The sequence below is a fragment of the Colletotrichum costaricense genome, assembly GCF_030867565.1.
Source record: "Colletotrichum costaricense strain IMI 309622 chromosome Unknown Scaffold_4.1, whole genome shotgun sequence".
Lineage (NCBI taxonomy): Eukaryota > Fungi > Ascomycota > Sordariomycetes > Glomerellales > Glomerellaceae > Colletotrichum > Colletotrichum costaricense.
This window is the reverse complement of record NW_026848233.1, coordinates 1,876,463-1,894,405: the sequence shown is the minus strand read 5'-3', so window position 1 is coordinate 1,894,405 and position 17,943 is coordinate 1,876,463. Positions and strand designations below refer to the sequence as shown.

Here is a 17,943-nt window from a genome sequence, read left to right as displayed (position 1 = left end):
GCCTGAGTGAAGAGCACCGCAATCTCAAAATTTTCGACCTGGTCCTTCCCAACCCCACCTTCACTTACTTATTTCTACCTGAACCTCAACACATCCTCCTTCTTCTGCTTCTTCCACAGATACCCCTTTCCCTTCCCTCTACACACTCTTCAAAACGCAAAAATGGGCTTCGCCGACCTTCTCACTGATGCTGGTGCTGCCAGTAAGTTTCTGCAGCGATGATTCTTCTTTCTTTCACGGGCTGACAATCGTGTCAGTGCTGAACAGCTGGCTCACCACCCGCTCCTACATCGTCGGGTAAGTTTGCAACCCCCCTATTCACCGCTCCCGAATTCTCCTGTCTCGACTCCCTTTTGGCACTACATGATGAGGAAAATTGGTCCGTGTTTCGGAGGCAGCCTCAAGACCTGCTATTTGACGACAAAACCAGCACTTCGTGCAACTCTGACCCCCGCCTTACCCATTCACTTTTATCTCGCAAAAGCAAACTTGGGCAAGACATTGCCGCTAACAATCGGCACAGCTCTACCCCTTCCCAGGCCGACGTTGCCACCTTCAAGGCTCTTCAGTCCGCTCCTGATGCCGAGAAGTACCCCCACGCCGCCAGATGGTACAAGCACATCGCCTCCTACGAGAGCGACTTCGCCACCCTCCCCGGTGATGCCTCCAAGTCCTACTCCGTCTACGGCCCTGAGGCCACTGAGCTCCCCGTGAACCCCGCCAAGGCCCCCGCCGCCGAGGAGGACGAGGATGACGTCGACCTGTTCGGCTCTGACGACGAGGAGGAGGACGCTGAGGCTGCCCGCATCCGTGAGGAGCGCCTTGCTGAGTACAAGAAGAAGAAGGACAACAAGCCCAAGCTCGCTGCCAAATCTGTCGTCACTATGGATGTCAAGCCTTGGGGTAAGGATTTCTCCTTGAACTGTAAATCAAGGATATGACGCTGACTAAATTGCAGATGACGAGACTGACATGGCTGCCCTCGAGGCTGGTGTCCGTGCCATCGAGCACGACGGTCTCGTTTGGGGTGCCTCCAAGCTTGTTCCCGTCGGTTTCGGTATCAAGAAGCTCCAGATCAACCTCGTTGTCGAGGATGAGAAGATCAGCTTGTCTGATCTCGAGGAGGAGATTGCCGAGCTTGAGGACTACGTCCAGTCCGTGGACATTGCTGCTATGCAGAAGCTGTAAGGGGCTTTATGATGAACGGGAGGGATGATTTCACGAGGCATGATGGTGGAGACATGAAAAAAATCCATAGAATCCTCACAAGAAAGGTTATGGCTCAGGAAACGCAACAGTTTCTGGCACCAACAAAGGCAGCGTCCTTTGTCGCACAAAGAGTGCGGGCTCAAGGCCTTTTATGAATACAAATGAGGTTATGAAAACCTTTTGAAGAAGACAATACCTCTGTTCCAATCCCTAGTTTCTCTGTGTCTCGATTCCTTGATCCTGATTGAGGGGTCGAATTGGCACCTCTCGACCTTGATGACTCTTTGCTCTCGCCCAGTCAAAATCTTACAAAGGCGAATTGTGTATCAAAGTGGGGCGGCGCTAAGTGAGGGGCAATTCTTCGCTTCCATCGAGGGCCCTCCCGGGAGGGTAAGCAAGCCAATGCAACGCGACTCGAGTAGCTTGTGAACCGTGCCTGCGTACCCGCCAGCTTCAAGCTTACAACGCGAACGTCGACACGAGACGCGCCAGCCGCAGCAACACAACCAGCTCACATTCGCTTGCCCAGGCTGAAATCCTTTTTGTCAAGATGTACGGCGATTTGGGCAACAAGTTGGTACGACCAGGCCCAAAGACAGCCTTTCGTCACGTAGTTGCAAAGAGCTAACGCGTTTGCCAGGTGCAACATGCTAAACGAACCCAAAACCTTTCGCATTTGCCAGCGTACCAAGCCGAGATAGTACGTGCCGTTACGCGCGAAGTACGAGACCTAGAAAAAGATGTGACGGAGGTTCTTGAACCTTTCCAGGGCTCTTTCGACCCAGCCGCCAACCAAGCGACAGCCTGTACAGTCCTTGTCAATTATCTCTCCATGCGAAGGAATAAGCGATGCGTTCTCGCATACCACCGAACTCGCACAGATAAATTGGAGGAGCTGGCATGGAAGGGAGTCGATGTGCTTGACCTGGCCGGGCAACAAGTACGAGGCAATGCGGGATCATCAACGGGGGGCCCTAATGGCAATGCCGACGGTCCTACGAGCAGCCTTAGCCCGCAAGAGGAGGAGTATGTGAGGCAGTACGGCGATCTGTTGGCTGCCTACAAAGGGCAATGGACGGACATCGACTTGACGGGCAGCTTGGAGCCACCGCGAGACCTCTTCATTGACGTGAGAGTCTTGAAGGATGCAGGAGAGATCCAGACCGAATACGGGTGAGTTTGAACCTCTTGAACCGCAGATAAGGATTGCGTCTGACGCCGGGGATCCAGCGCCATCAACCTGACCAAGAACAGTCAATTCTATGTCAGACAGGGCGACGTGGAGCGGCTCATAGCACAGGGTTATCTCCAGAAACTCAGCTGATGCTCATGAACGACCTCGACCTGGCTGGTTGACCTCGGAGTCTCAAGATAACGATACTAAGAGGAATGTGTCTTCATTTCTACCATTCTTGGAGATCTGTGGAGCTCAAGTGGTACGGAAGTACGGCTGCCTTGACCAGACCCTTGCACGGATGATAAGATTCGAAATTCTCGTCCAAAGCAAGGCGGTGCACCATTGCCGGCAAAATGACCTGGTGCGATGCGTCAAGATGATGCGAGCATCTCGACATGTGAGCAATATTCTGCTGGCACTTCGCGGGGTACGCGGGGTGCACACATGCAGATTTAAGGGGCTGTGAGCGATCGGGCTCGCGAGAAGAGACCAAGCGGTGCAGGTGACTTCTTTCCATGGATCAAAGTAACGTTATTGCCAACATGAAGCCTGGTCCTGAGCAACATGGGGGCCAAGATCTGCATCATCGCGGACGGCTTCCGATGCGGCCGACTCGGGGCCAAATCTAGTGGCTCGCATAGCAACAACACAATGAGGCCCGCAAAAAGGGTCTGACGAAGGTTCAAGTAACGGAATCCGGGGCCAAGATGGCATGCGGCATATCTAGGGTTGCTGGGCTGACTGAGTCTGTAACGGGCTCCTTGCTTTTGGGCTGTCAGCAATGAGGGGAGAATTGGGGAATATGTCTCGCATGTGGCAGGCAAACGTGCACCTCAACTTCTTGGGCCACCTCGATAATAAGCCAGTGTGCGGCAGCTTGGACCAGTTGTGGTGGCGCGCGGGGAATGAACATCAGATGTCGCGATATCGGCGGCGGATGAGAAGAACGAAAAGCGATAGCGACTTTGGAAGATCGGGCTGCATTGAAACCTCAGACATGTCTACGACCTTGGACATCTCTTGAAGCGAATTCAAAGCAGGGCCGTCATCTAACGAGCCGGAGCCGCAATAAGAGTAGCCAGTCGGTTGTGGACAAAACAGCTCAGTTGCACAGCACAGGCATGGCCTTGTGCGCTGCATTGCATCATGCGCCGCATCATAGTCGCTGTTGGTCGACTGTCGACCTGTAGTCCCGGACATGAGGTAGCTAGGTACACCCACAGTATACCTCAGCAACTGAGCAAGGGAGGGCCGATGTAGGCCGAAGTAGGAGACGGCCAAAGGTGTTAGTCTGCTGATTGTGACCTTAGCTTATTAGTACATCTTGCAGCGTTGCAGAACATGTCGAGCCATTGAAGGGAGACGATGACGAGCAATTGACGCCAAATTCTCCAATTGACACGCCGTATTACCCCACGCGAGACTTGTGAAGGAAGCAGAGTTTGAAGATGCATTGCATTGGCTCTTTCAGGCGTGAGCTTTGGCTAGGATATGGTCACTCATGAATCTTGATACACCAGACGGAGACACCCGCTCGACGGTGCGGGCGTTTGGCCTTCGTTCCCCTCCGTATGCTGCCTGCGGCCCACGGCCCACTGGATAGCCCCCGGTCCAGAGCCTGATGCTTGGATTGTTGTTGGGAAGTCATGGAGAGCGGAGGGTAGGTACGGATATACAGGCACAGGTAGGTACCGCACCACGATCCACGATGGAGGGAGAAAGAAGTGAGGGTGTGCAGAGTGTGGCCCCGGCCGCCGAAGCCCAGAGGAAGGGGGAAAAAAATCCTTGGATCCGAAGTGGGGGAGCCGACTTTGGAGAGGGTGGGCTACCCAGTTGGTCTGCCGTGCTTCCAGTCCAACCATTCATTGTGCCGGACGGAATACTTTTTGAGGTACAGAGCACTCGGTACCCATTTCGCCATTCTATTCGCCTTGCGGCGGCTGTAAGTGGCTCACTGGAGGGGTCGCGGTGCTGTAGGTGCAGGGATTGTTCGCGGGCGTTACGTAGTGCAACTGGAGAGTCGAGCGCCATCGGCACCCATCCGCGGGCAGTCAGCGAAATGGATGCACACAATACACACTGCGTAGGTCTTCATGGTTCATGAACACATACGATACAGAGTGCGGTGGTTACGGCAACCCGAACTGCGATGGGCTACGGAATGCCCGCACCAAGATACCACGAGGATTTGCGCTGGCTAGCCGTAAAGAGAGGGACAAGCATCTCAGTAACAGCCTAGCCGGTAGGTACCTCAAGTGAAGTACCTCTTGAGGTAAGGTAGGTACAGAGGCAACTTGGCAAGCTTGAGCGAGTTGGGCGACTTGGACCCAGCACTTGCGTGCCTCCCATGCAGTAAAAGTGGTAGCATGCCGTAGGAGGCACGCTACTGAGGGGCGAGGGGCCACATGCAAAATGCAAATTTGACTTGGATCAAGGTTTGTCGTTCGTCTAATTCTGCGTGCTACCTGCTGCGTGCTGCGTCGTTTTGCATGCTGTTGCGTTGCGCGCGCCATGCCTTGCCATGTTGACGACAACCTCTTGAACCTCGTCCAATTCTCTGGTACACTTCCACTACTTCCCTCACGTCTTACCCTCAACTTACCTCTCAGGTGGCTCTTACGCTCTCCACGGTCTCCACGCTTTCCATCTCCGTCCCGTCTGCTCTAAACCAGCCCGTCCACCCACTTGGTTGTTCCTGTTTCCAGGTTCGTGCTCTTCTTCCATCTTTCTCCATCCAACCCTTCTTTGGCTTTGTTAGCCTTTGGAGCCTTTCCGCTCACGACCCAGAAACCAGGACGACTTACACGGGCCATCCTGGCTCTTCCCGTAGATCTGGCCCCGTCTGTCTGCTATCTCCTACGGAGTGCTACACTTTCCCATCTCTTATCTGCGCCGAAACCCACCACACATTTCTCTCTCGCGCGCGCACACCCCAGCTCAGCTTCTCATGTTTTCCACGACGTAAAACCTGCAAGAACAGCCGCACCACCGGCCTGGCATCCTGACAATTGGCGCCTTTAAGAGGTGCAACGGTGATCCTCGGCGCCCAAACACCAACTGTTCGCATACTCAGTCACCCAGCTAGCTAGCTACCTTGGCCATGTCTTCTCCCAACTTTGCCGGTTTCTCTCCATGGAGGAGAAGAGCCGCTTCCTTGAGCTCCCAGAGATCTCAGAGGAACAGTGCAGAGATCAACCCGGAAAATCCGCTCCTCAGTCCCGGCCGGAACTCGCAGAATGCTCCCGATTCGAGAACTTTACTATCCTCTTCCGTGAGCTCGAGTCACCGAGAGCCGATCCGTTCCTTCATTCACGGCAACGTGAGAGACCACCTAGGCAAGCATCCCGTTGTCGGCGCATACGTCATACAGGACACACAACCAGCTAACATGCTATCCGTAGCCCCCGTCGACAGCGCCCAGTTTGCCCGCAGCGTGCGCGAAGATACGGCTGAACTCGCCTCGTATCTGCTGTCCGACAAGAAAACGGGTCAGAGCCCGGCTTTCCTGTCGCGCCAACGCGCCCAGTCGTCAGCTCTCGCACGGGAAACTGCTATTTCGGACAACGAGGAGGAGGACGATGACGAACTTACGCATGCAACTAGCTCCGAGACGATACAAGAGGTATCGGAGCCTCCGTCGCCGGATGGAAACGAGGATGAAATACCAGAGGATGGCCCCTCAATTTTGACGAACTTACTCAAGAAGTCACCTCCTCAGTCGCACCGAGACCCGTCACCAGAACCCCATTCCGAGCCATTGGAACCATCGAGCCCCGAACCGAAGCGAGCGCTCTCTGCGGAGAGACAGGAACGAGAGGAGCAGCAACCGGCGAGGATCGTTGTCAGACAGCCTACTGAGCGTACTCCCCTGATTCCTAGGTTATCGTCTGATAGTCTCGAGAGCTACAACACGAGCGGAGCTAGCACCGAAGTCGACGTGGAAGGGCAGAAACAGCGACCTAAGAAGCGGTGGTTAGGAGGTCTGAAGGACCTCACCGTGAACGTCGAAGAGCGCATCGTTCATGGTTACCAGATTGCGACGAGTCCCAAAGCATGGGACCGCCAAGCGTTATGGCAAAATGCCGTGGTGGCCCCGGTATCTTGCTTGCCGGCTGTCATTGTTGGATTGCTGCTCAATGTTCTCGATGCGTTATCTTACGGTATGCCCATCTCTATTTAAAAAAGAAATTGGTACACAAATCCACGGCATTTATTCTAACTGGACTGACTAGGCATGATTCTCTTCCCCCTTGGCAAGCCCATCTTTGCCGGGCTGGGCTCAGCGGGCATCTCCATTTTCTATGTTAGCACCATTGTTTCTCAATTGACCTTCTCAACTGGTAGTATTTTCAAGGGAGGCGTCGGCTCCGAATTGGTGAGTTCTTCCAGATCATGCAATAGGGCCCTCGCTCACTCTCCCGCAGATCGAGGTCGTACCCTTTTTCCATAATATGGCCCAAACAATTACGGACCATGTTGGCGAGGATCAACCAGACGCTGTAATCGCAACGACGATTGTCACGTATGCTATCAGTTCTATGATGACTGGCGCGGTGTTCTATCTCATGGGCAAGTTCAACTTCGGCTACATGGTTGGCTTCATCCCCAGGCATATCTTGATCGGCTGCATTGGAGGTGTCGGCTGGTTCCTGGTTGCCACGGGATTCGAAGTTTCTGCCCGAATGGATGGCAGTCTGGAATACGACATGGACACCCTCCACAAACTCTTCCAGTCCGACACAGTACTTCTCTGGCTGATCCCCCTCTTGTTGGCCATTGTTCTTTTCTACAGTCAGACAAGAGGTGCTTCCAAGTATTTCTTGCCGCTGTACATCATCACCATCCCGATTGTCTTTTATTTCTTTGTGTTCTCTCTGGATGCGCTAGAGCCCGATACTCTCCGAGATCATGGCTGGATTTTTGAAGGACCGCCGGCCGATGAGCCTTGGTGGTACTTCTATACGTTGTACAGTAAGCGAACCATGCCTCACGTATCCAGCTATTGCTAACGTATAACTCTAGAATTCAACCTAGTCGAGTGGGATGCCGTCTTGGAGTGCATTCCAGCCATGCTGGCACTCACCTTTTTCGGCATCCTCCACGTTCCCATCAATGTTCCGGCCCTGGCCCTGCAGACTGGTGAGGACAATGCTGACCTCGACCGTGAGCTGAAGTTGCACGGCTACTCCAACTTTATCTCTGGCCTATGCGGTAGTATTCAAAACTATCTTGTCTACGCCAACACCGTGTTTTTCATGCGGTCTGGCGGAGACAGCCGGCTTGCTGGCGTCATGCTAGCAGCCTTGACCTTTGGTGTCATGGTGATTGGCCCGAAGATCATTGGCTTTATCCCCATCATGATGGTCGGCACTCTTATCTTTGACCTTGGCTTTGAGCTTCTTCTCGAAGCCGTGTGGCTTCCAAGGAAGAAGCTGAAACTGGCCGAGTATCTGACGGTATGTTTGTTGTCTGTCTTTTACTAGTCTTTGCTAACTCCCTGATCAGGTGATTGTAATTGTCCTAGTAATGGGCATCTATGATTTCGTCATTGGCATCGGTGTGGGCATTATCCTCGCCTTTGCGTCACTAATCATTCAGACTTCGAGAGTTTCTGCTGTAAGAGCAAGTTATACAGGCGAAATCGTTGGCTCAACCGTACGCAGAAACCCCTCGCAGCATCACTACTTGCAGGAAGTGCGTCGACAAATCTACATTGTAAAGCTCACTGGCTTCCTCTTTTTCGGCACCGTCGTCAGTGTAGAAGAAAAGATCCGGGCTCTCATCGACGACAGTGCCTTTGCAGAGAGGCCCATCAAGTATCTCGTTCTCGACCTGTACCACGTCACAGGTCTTGATTACTCCGCCGGTGAAGCTTTCAATACTATCAGCAGGCTGCTCGACAATAAGGGCATCGTCATGGTGTTGAGTGGGAAGGACGCGGAAAGTGAAGTTGGCCGCAATTTGCGGGCCATGGGACTGGGTAATGAGGACAATGAAAGCATCGAAGTTACATTGCTTCCCGACCTCAACTCGGCTCTGGAGAGCTGCGAGAACGAATTGCTCAAGACTCTTTACACAAGCCAGGAGGCGCTTCACAACGGCTCTCGTCACGCACCAACAGCGAATCTCGACGTCCCTTCGAAGCCAGACCGGGGATCGTTCGATTTGGTCATCAACTCACCGAGACGCAACCATTTGCACGAAGCTGCCAGAAACGCGCTGGCGAACACAGAGTCCTCGGGCACGAAGAGGTGGCAGAGCTTTAAGGAGCCTCTGCGGTTGATGTTGCAGATCTTCCAGGGCTTGAGCGAGAGGAACGAGGACTTCTGGTTCCGGGCCGTTGGGTACTTCTCACGGATGGAATACCAGGCCGGCACAGTCCTGTTCACGAGAGGCGAGCCCGCCAAGGGCTTCTACCTCGTGGAGAAGGGCATCCTACGCGCCGATTACGACATGCCGCAAGGCAAGCTTACAGAGAGCATTGTAGCAGGCACGACGTGCGGCGAGCTGCCCTTCTTCTCGGAGACGGACCGGACGGCCACGGTGACGGTTGATAGGGACTGCGTCGCCTGGCGGATGGACAAGGAGGGATGGCAACGGCTGCAGAAAGATCAGCCGGATGTTGCGCAGGAGTTGTTGAGGGTTTCGTTGAAGTTGACGAGTGAGCGGATGTCCTCCATCACTTCGTACATCTTAACCACTGCCGGCTAGGCACCTTACGGACGAAGTATCTCTCACGCGATCACCGAACGCGATTTATCGAGATACTTTACCTATTTCTTTTTCTTTATGTCATTGGAGTTGTCAGGATACTAAAAAAGTAGAGAAGGCTGTGTAAAAGGGTTTGGGGTGTCTTTACTTTTCCCGGTACATTGATTTTGGACTTCCCGTTAGCGAAGGTTGTGCTATTTTACATACTTCTTGTTGTTTATAGCTTTTACTCCCTTGTTGGAGTACCTACCTACCTACTTACCTAGACATCAGGCATCACAGAGTGCGAAATACTCCTCCCTCTGTGCTTACAGAAGAAGCAAAAAAAAAAAAAACAAATTTTAACATCAACAAGAGGATCGCTTGTCTTGTAACTTTGAGTCTGCTCTCTCGTTCTTGGTGTTGTCCTTTGGACTGTTGAGTGAGCAGTGACAAATTGATAAGAAGCAGATGGAGAAAGAGTCGAGTCAGGAAGAGACAATGTCTTGGTTGGTTTTGCCGGGGTGTCTGAGACCCTTTGATTTCCGCCCAAACGTTGGTTTGTTTTTGTCTCGGGGGGACACATGTTTTGGTGTCGTGTGCTCTCTTTATTTTCATTCTCTATTGTTGGGAGCATCGCTCGCTATGAAATTCTGGTAGCTGTGGTGATGTTGACGCTGGGCTGTTTTGGCCCGCGTTCCCCGTATTCTTCTGGGTTGGTCGCATCAAGGGACGGCTTCTAGGCTCGTGCGAGGTTTTGTATTGTTATGTTGCGTCTGACGTCTAGCTGGTTCTATGACATGCCCGAGTCCGTGACCTTGATGGCAGGCTGGACTTGGGGATGGGCAATCGTATGGCTCTTGCTGTCTTTCGTATTATTTGTTTTTGATATCCTGTCTGGAGTGGGATTCGCGGAACCGCAAGCTAGAGCTTGGTGCGCTTTCATAGGAGTGAGTCGGAGTCTTCTTTTCATATCAGGCAGACGCGGGACGAAGATACTTGTAAATCCCGAGTTAAGAGACCTGTTTCGTCGTTTCCTTGGACGTATCATCTGGTATTCTACAAGAGCTAGGTAAATGACGTTTGCTAGAGTCGCCTAGCTATGCTGCGTATCCTGGATTTCAATTCGAGATTCCCGTAGAAACTTGGCGGGAGCTCTTGGGAGCTTGGAACGGGGAGCGACTAGTGCTCGATAGGTCATGGAGATGAACTCACTCTTGACCAGTATAAAGAATACGTGATATCTTTTGTGCAGTTAGGAATTACACGCGTATCTCTCGTTTTCTGGCATGTCGAGGTTGACTTTATTACTCCGATCCCTAAACCGCCAGGGAAGTACCTTTGAGGGATTTGTCTCTGAAGCCTCCTAACTAGAATATCCAGGACCAGTGAAGAGCAGCGGAAATGTCCAACCATGCTTTGGCATTCTACGATACTGGATGGCGAGGAGCTCGGGAGCCATACCAACGGCATGAGAAGACCACAGGCATCGTGAACACAACGGGACGTGGCGTGAGAGTAAACCAATGTCTTTCTACAAGCAACGATTAAAGATTGCTCGCCACTAAGTAAAATCGACACCGAGAACAGTGATTTTGTGCCAGTATCACCTCGCGGAGACTTCCAAATATTCAGATGAACATATGTTGAGGACTTTTGAAGAAGCATATCAGTCATCCCCGCGGTGAAATTACTCTCCACAAGTTGCGACGCTTTCGCAAGAGACAAGAGCTCCCGGTATAGACGGCATGGTCGCGGCTTATGAGTTTCATGCGAGCCTCGAGTTTTATGACTACACAAAACGCAGATGCCCGCGATATAGGTACTCGGGCTGCGGCATGATTAAGCAACCGGGCTCTATTCTCAACCACAGTGAGAGCCATATTGGAGAAATATGCTACGGTCTGACTGACAGTGCCGTGGCTTTTCTCGGATTGGGAAGCGAGGCTGTCTGAGAGCTTGGTTGTGATACCTCTACAGAGTCAAAGCCTTTAGTCGAGCCCCGACGACTTCGTGAGGTGACACATAAACGCTAGAGGGGCGGCTCGAAGCTATGTACGATTCCTAATGCTCGAGAATGATATCAACGAGCCATTGACCTCGACTTTCATACTTATCGAGAAGAGTGGCAGGTTTCTTGGTGAAGCCATAACCGAGGTAGGTCAGGAGAATCGAGATCTAAGGCGGGCTTCTGCCTCTGCAACCGTGTTACGACCTCTTTGTCATATCCCCAGAACTCTATCATCGTTGAACGGAATTGGGCAGAATGTTAAAGAGAAGAGGGTAGCATGCCGCCTTTCTTGCAATGAGTACGACCGACGCTTTAATACTCGAAGGATATGTTCGACAGTGGAACTCTCAATGGAACAGAAGATTTGACTTTTGGTAGTCTGAACCACACAGGACAGCCAAAGAAGCCAAATACTGCTATACGATGAATCAGCAATCAGCAGCAGTCGTCGCCGTCGTCGATAAGAGGACCACATGAGGATTGAAGCTTCACGACTCTCAGAGGCGGAGGCGGAGGCGGGCGATGCAGCACACTCAGTAGGAGACCTGGTAACTGATTTCTGCGACACTGAACGGAGACCAAATGTTGATAATAGGAGACTCCAACGTCGGCAGTTTCGGATGCGAAGGCAGGCCGTACTATTCTGGCTTTGAACGCTACGGAGAGTGGGCGCCCGACTTGCTAGAGCCCAGTTCCATCCATGTCTTGAACGGCAAAGGGCGGTTGAAGAATCGTATTAGATAGGAGCGTAACAGTTCTGTCGGCGTAGGACTCGTTTGTTACCCGATACGTAGCTCTAGGATACTGGGCACGGTATGGTGAGATACTTGAGCGCAGCAGAATGTGCAGCAGCTCTGGCGGTAGTCTCACGCAACATTCGGCACCGGGTCGCAGAAACGTATCAAGGCCCCCCTTTGTTGTAGGTTCGGGACGGATACGGGACCCTTATAATTCATTGCAACGCAAAGATCCCTCGTCGTCGAGGAGACCAACATCATTGCCGCCATTTTAAACATTCACCGTAGCTCTTTTTTGCAGAAAAGAGTTCAGATGAACCTCCTAGACTCCTCCCCCTTTTAGGCAAACTCATTGCGTTACATCCCGATGTCACCGCCGTCCAACATCAATCCCGTGCCGAAGTCTGGTTCTGCCTGAATTCCGGGAAATTAATGGGTGCAACCTGGGGGCCGGATTCCGACGATATAGCATTCACCACGATAACACATTATCAAATGACGGTGCTACCTCAACTAGGATGGGTGGAGGAAACCAAAAAGGGGGGACGAAAAGAGAAGCAAACAGGACAATGGCCCTCGGCCATCCTTCGTGTCGAACGCAGAGGAGCGGCATGTTCGGCCCGGCGTAACAGCGCAACGGCGAGACTCTCTTTGCAGTCTTATGTGCTCACGTAGCCGAGCTGCAACACTGACCGGACTGGTGATACTCACAAGGAAAGTTAGGGCCGCAACTCACCAGCAACCTTCCATTGAAGACAACGTTCAAATTTCGGCCGTCAACCAGCTCAACGCTGCCCTGGGAAAAAGTCTCATTTTCAGCATGATGAAGTAAAGAGCGTCGGCGCGTTTTTGCAGAGAATAATTGTTACAATTTCCAACCCATAAGCACAGTATAGGATACGAATTTCAGTAAAGATTGCCAAGCTTCGGGTTTGATGTTCGTCCCAAGATCGATGCTCTTAGGGTTGGCGAGGTATCTCTTTTGCTGTACTAGAACTAACGTGGACGTTCTTTCGTCCCAACCCTCTGTTCCAGAACTGATTCTCTCCAAGAATCTAAGCTTTGTGTAACAATGCGAGAGAAGTAGAGGCATTTCACCTGTCATCTTCTTCTTCTCCGATACCTCTTCGGTCCTTCGCCAACATAGCCGAACCATAGCCAAGGAAGCCGAAAGAAGAACAGACGGACCGGAACTTGACATACTCTCACCCCCTATTCTGGGCAGAATAAGAAAGACTTCAGGCAGAAAAATCAAAAGGCCACGGACCGGTCAGCCTCGTTGTCTCTTTTCTCATCACGTAAATTGACAGCTTTCTTGGCGAGGGCCCGAGTTGCGACTACTTACTTATACCGTGACTGCTGATTAACAATACTTTGTCCTCTGAACGAAGGGAAATCTCACGCAGAAACTAGGACGCGGCACCGAGTCGTTGGATTCGCCACCACCAATACCAACCAAAGGAAGGAGGGACGAAAAAAGGGTCCTGCACCCGAATTCTACACCCGGAAGGGCGCGGCGGCGTACGTGCGTCAATCCGTCAACAGGGCATAAAAGCACGAGTGGAGCCGCCCGGACTTTGACGTACCGGAAATCCCACGTTCACACTACACACCCCAGGCCATCCGTACGAATCCTCAACCTTATTTACCTCTTCTCTCATTTTCTTGCGACGTTGTCATTTTCCGAATTACCCTACGGAACACGCCTAGAGAAGAAGGAGAAAAAAAAAAAGAAAAAGTAATAGAACATGAGCTTGCGGTCAATATTAAGCGGCGGCCGAGTAAAGAAGCCAAAACCAAAGCCGAAACCATCAGCTTCGCCGCGGAAGAATAGCGGGACGAGTAGCCCCCGCAAGTCTGCCGGCAGCAGGGGCAGCAGCGCCAAGAGGAATACAGCTACCCCATCAGACGTCCAAGATGATGACGGCGACTACAACGATGACTTCTTCCACGACAGACTTGACGACGCAGGGCTCGTCACGGCGCTGGCGACGGACATGTCGCTGCGCGACGTCGTCCAGGCCATAAAGTACACCCGCAGCCGCATGTTCGGCCCCGTCCCCACGGAGGCGGCCGGCATGAACTCCACGCGCATCGCCGAGGTGCTCAATTACCGCAGAGCTATGCCGGGCATAGTGACAACATCGCACTTACACGCCCTCCTCGCCTCGCCCACGGCGGTGGAGCGCGAGGTCGCAGAGTTGCAGCGCGGCGGAGCGCTGCGCAAGATCTACGTGCAACGCCGCGGCGGCCTGGGCGAGGCGCTGATCCAGACGTCTGAGCTGGAGGACATGATTGCAAAATCGGCGGAGCTGGACGACGACGCGAGGTCCGCCTATGTCAAGTTCCTGAGAGAGAACCCGCTGGCGCAGACGATGCCGCGACTGGCTTGCGGCGGCCATATACAGGCCGATGCCCTGGTGCGGGCCGGGTTTCTTACATCCAGCATGCATCCGCAGCACGTAAATACACCATTGATGAACTTACACTTGCGGCCCGAAGACCGCGGTAGCTTGATGAGCATCCAAGCAGTCTCCCGCGCAGCATCCGGAAGCTTCGACGCCGTGGGCGGACAAGGAGGAATACACGCCGCGGGTGGTGGGGGAGGGGCGCCGTGTCTATCCCGCGGCGCCGCCGCCGACGCGTCATCCTATTCGGGGGCCGAATTCACTATCGCGGTGCCCGGTAACGGGTCGTTCCTAAAACTGACCGCCGCCGCTGTGGAGCACCTGGCCCATCTCCTGTCCAAGTCTCAATTTAGGGAGATGCCCGTGTCTATGCTCCAGGAGCGGTGGGAGGGTGGCGTAGCCCGTGACGAGGCACGCCTCGCAAGGAGGGCCAGGGGAGAATTCGCCGGCGTGCTGCCGGGGAGGACCAAACGATGGAAGGAGTTTTACGGTTTGGAGTTCAACTGGGTGTTGGAGGAAGCCATGGGCGCCGGTGTCGTGGAAGTCTTTGAGACACGGAGCGTAGGTAGGGGAGTCCGCCTCCTGTGATACAGTGATCGTGGGTGAGACCCCGGAGTCCGTGTACGTCGTCTGCTGCAGCGGGGGAAAGGTTTTAAGCTTGATACCGTGGAAATCCCAAATGTTCTTCGACCAGTCGCTAGCGACCAGAGACACAATGTTGGGAACATCCGCGTCGATGAAACCTGCCTCTTGACAAGCTGCCGTGTCGCTTAGCCCCCCATCACGTCAACTTGACTGGGATGCCATGGCCGCCTCCTGGCATGTTCGTCCGAGGGTCGTTTCTCGGGAACATTCTTCGATGAGAGAAAAATCATAGAGATAGAGCTACTGTAGCATAGTACGCATAACACACCCCGATTGAGTCAGTTGCTGTTGTTATCTGCTAAAAGCGTTTCTTTCCGTAATTTGAGAAGAAAATTACTTCCCTACTCTCGAAATACATCATTGAACCGCTAGATAGACGGCAAACCCGTGAAGGTTGCGCGGCCAGCTTGAAAGGGGAACAAGCCTGTTGATTAGTGAAGTTTCCCCAGAACCCCGGCTCCCTGTCGATATCTGCCAAGCACGAAAATTGTTGTAGAGGGTGAAGGGTCGCACTTGAAGGCGAGGCGGAGGGTGATGCGGCTCCAGGTTCACCTAGGTAAATCCTAGGGCCTGGGGTTTGATCTTCCATGCTTCGCCCAGTCGCGGAGCATCGTGCAACTGGACCAACGTTTAGACGAGAACTGCCGGTTTTTAAATGTGACTTCGTTAGGTATAGGCTCTTGAGTCATGAACGGACCTGTGAAAGCCAGAGCATGAATGTCAACCGCCTCTCATCCGTTCTTTGCATCGATTTGCGTGCTGCTGTCAAAAGTTGAAAGGCTTGGGACCTAAAGGTGTAGTTGGTAGCAAAAAGCGACACACACCATTCGTTTTGCCTCCACATGGAAGACCAAACAACACACTGCATTGGCTGAGTCGCCAGAAATTTCGGGTTGTATTTGAGGTTTTCGAAACTTACACAAAGGCTATGTGGAGAGAGGTACGATAGTGTATGTCCATCTGCAGCTAGTGTTCCAGAGTATAGTATTGTCCGAGCGAAGAAGACGTTGGCTCACAGCTGTCAAATTGAAATGCTTGCCATACTTCAGCCCGCCATCCGAGGTTGGGTGGGAGAGCATAGAAAGCTAATCCAAATTCACCCAATCAGCCAAGATATCTCGGATGTTATGGCAGCCGTGCAAGAGTCAAGACACCTGGACTAGTCAGTGTATAGATAATATAGAGCTCATTAATCAAAAGAGCGTTTGTTTTGTCAGAAGCTCGCAAACACTCAGCAGAGATCGTCGGAAGGAACATGATCCAAGATCGACAGCCCCGTTGCCCCGTAGACTAGGCTCTTAGCCCACCAGGAAAAAGTATTAGAAACTCCAACATCCTTTTTGGGGGCGCAAGACGTTGCAGCTTGCCTGCGTGCATTAACCAAACGTAGAAAAAGCAATTTTGAGGTGCAGTATTGGGGAACGGATACCGACTTCAGTCCCAGTGAGGTAAATTGAGCTTGGGCCATCCATCGCCTGTGCTTCTATCTGAGCTCGTGGAACGCTCGATTTTGAACGGGACTCGAAGTTCCAAGCTCGTCAGTACAGGTACCGTTTTGATGTGGACAGAGGATCGAAGTGCTAAGCATGGTGAGGCACTTGCGCAACCATCCTGCGACGTGGGAATGCGGAGACGGAGCAACGCGGCAGAACGCTAGGTTCATCGGATGACGGGAACAGTGAAGTACGGGATGAGGTCTGGCAGTGATACATGAACGTCCGGCACGACGGCTCGCCGAGAGTGACCCGGTGTCGGGGGTTCTACCATCCCGCCCGTCATTCTCTGAACGTTTTCTGCTCGAACAACAGATAGATTGATGGCCTGAGCCCCAGACCCCAAGACACAATGTCCAATGGTGCCAATCTGACCAGTTCGAAGGGGGGGGGGGGGCTTCGTAGGATTCGTGCGACAGGCCCAGGCTCTGTGAGATTGCCAGACCAGGGCCATGGTCGCGTTATGCTTCATTGGCGAATGAGGTTCGGCGGGGAATGGACGAGGCTGCAGCAGTGCAGCTAAGGTGCTTGTCGTCACACAGACTTTTACGCCAACAGCGTCTTCTCCAACTCTGGGTCGTGCTAGGAAGCTTCCCGGAGACGGCTCCTGCAGTCGTGCAGAAAGTGTAGCATATGATGGCTGTTATCGAGGTCTTAGTTCGGCGTGCCTAGTAGAAGATTTGCGCACGGGGACGCCATAGATGGCAGCTCGTTGGCTGGAAGAGGTAGTGATGTGATGGCATCCGGAAATTACAGCGTGGTCCGTCCATATGGGGGTCTCTGGCAATTCGTAGACGTTGTTTGATTGCAACAACGGTTGGCACTTTAAAGTGTTTGCCCCCAGTCAGTCCATTTGCCGCGCTCTGTCCAATTGTTGATCGAGTCAACGTTGTCGAGGATTCTGTGGATTCGGGGACAGATCGAGAAAGCACCGAGGGTGATGAGCGGGTCTGAGGAAGATTCATGGAGATGGATCATGGGAACCCGAGCTGTTGGCGCTCGTGGGAAATCCGTACAAAGTAGGCTTCTTTGGGCGGTAGGAGTGGAGTGACGCGTATCCGTAGCTATACCTGGTACCCTGTGCTACCCAGAACACATACTCTGCACAAATTTGCGAGAGACAAAGAGGCAGACATGTGGCAGCACCATGTCTCGGCGTGGGATGGACAGGTGAGGCTGCGCAATATCACCACAATTCGTTACATGCGCACCTTGTGCTCTGGATGCTGACGGCGGACGCTTGCTACTCTGCTTGCTTGAGGGTTGGAAAGCACGCGCATATGCGTGCGACGGTGGTACGGAGCTCGCGCATGTGCATCCGCGTCTTGTCGTGGATCAAGTGCCGTCGGTCCCAGCGAGGTAGACGATCCATCATCCCACAAGCTCTCTCTCTTTCTCTCTCTCGCAGATGCAAGCCAGTTTGGGATTTGACAGCAGGGGTCTTGGAAGTATCCCGAGACCTAGGGACCAAGTAGTGGCCAGGAGTCAGGCCACAGAGCGGCGTGGCTTATCATCCAAGGACCATGAGGGAGGGATATAGTAGCGCCGTGTCTCGAGACACTTGTGCTTGTGC

General features: G+C 52.9%; 4 protein-coding genes across 4 annotated transcripts; 3 read left to right on the top strand and 1 right to left on the bottom strand.

The window, feature by feature from the left end:
• Positions 1-162: 162 nt before the first annotated feature.
• On the top strand, positions 163-2,533 carry CCOS01_04673 (uncharacterized protein; the record flags this gene model as incomplete). The annotated part of the gene is made up of 8 exons (XM_060452854.1): positions 163-202; positions 258-297; positions 524-903; positions 959-1,184; positions 1,542-1,599; positions 1,661-1,786; positions 1,850-2,382; positions 2,440-2,533. The coding sequence occupies 8 exons, from the start codon at positions 163-165 to the stop codon at positions 2,531-2,533; spliced, it is 1,497 nt and encodes a 498-aa protein (XP_060316812.1).
• A 2,953-nt stretch (positions 2,534-5,486) lies between these two features.
• On the top strand, positions 5,487-9,097 carry CCOS01_04672 (cyclic nucleotide-binding domain-containing protein; the record flags this gene model as incomplete). The annotated part of the gene is made up of 5 exons (XM_060452853.1): positions 5,487-6,546; positions 6,619-6,761; positions 6,811-7,357; positions 7,409-7,842; positions 7,892-9,097. 5 exons carry the CDS (start codon positions 5,487-5,489, stop codon positions 9,095-9,097), a joined length of 3,390 nt encoding a protein of 1,129 aa, XP_060316811.1.
• Positions 9,098-13,572: 4,475 nt separating this feature from the next.
• Positions 13,573-14,820, top strand: CCOS01_04671 (uncharacterized protein; the record flags this gene model as incomplete). Its single annotated transcript, XM_060452852.1, has 1 exon — positions 13,573-14,820. The coding sequence occupies one exon, from the start codon at positions 13,573-13,575 to the stop codon at positions 14,818-14,820; it is 1,248 nt and encodes a 415-aa protein (XP_060316810.1).
• Positions 14,821-16,536: 1,716 nt separating this feature from the next.
• On the bottom strand, positions 16,537-16,842 carry CCOS01_04670 (uncharacterized protein; the record flags this gene model as incomplete). The annotated part of the gene is made up of 1 exon (XM_060452851.1): positions 16,537-16,842. The coding sequence occupies one exon, from the start codon at positions 16,840-16,842 to the stop codon at positions 16,537-16,539; it is 306 nt and encodes a 101-aa protein (XP_060316809.1).
• Positions 16,843-17,943: the final 1,101 nt, after the last annotated feature.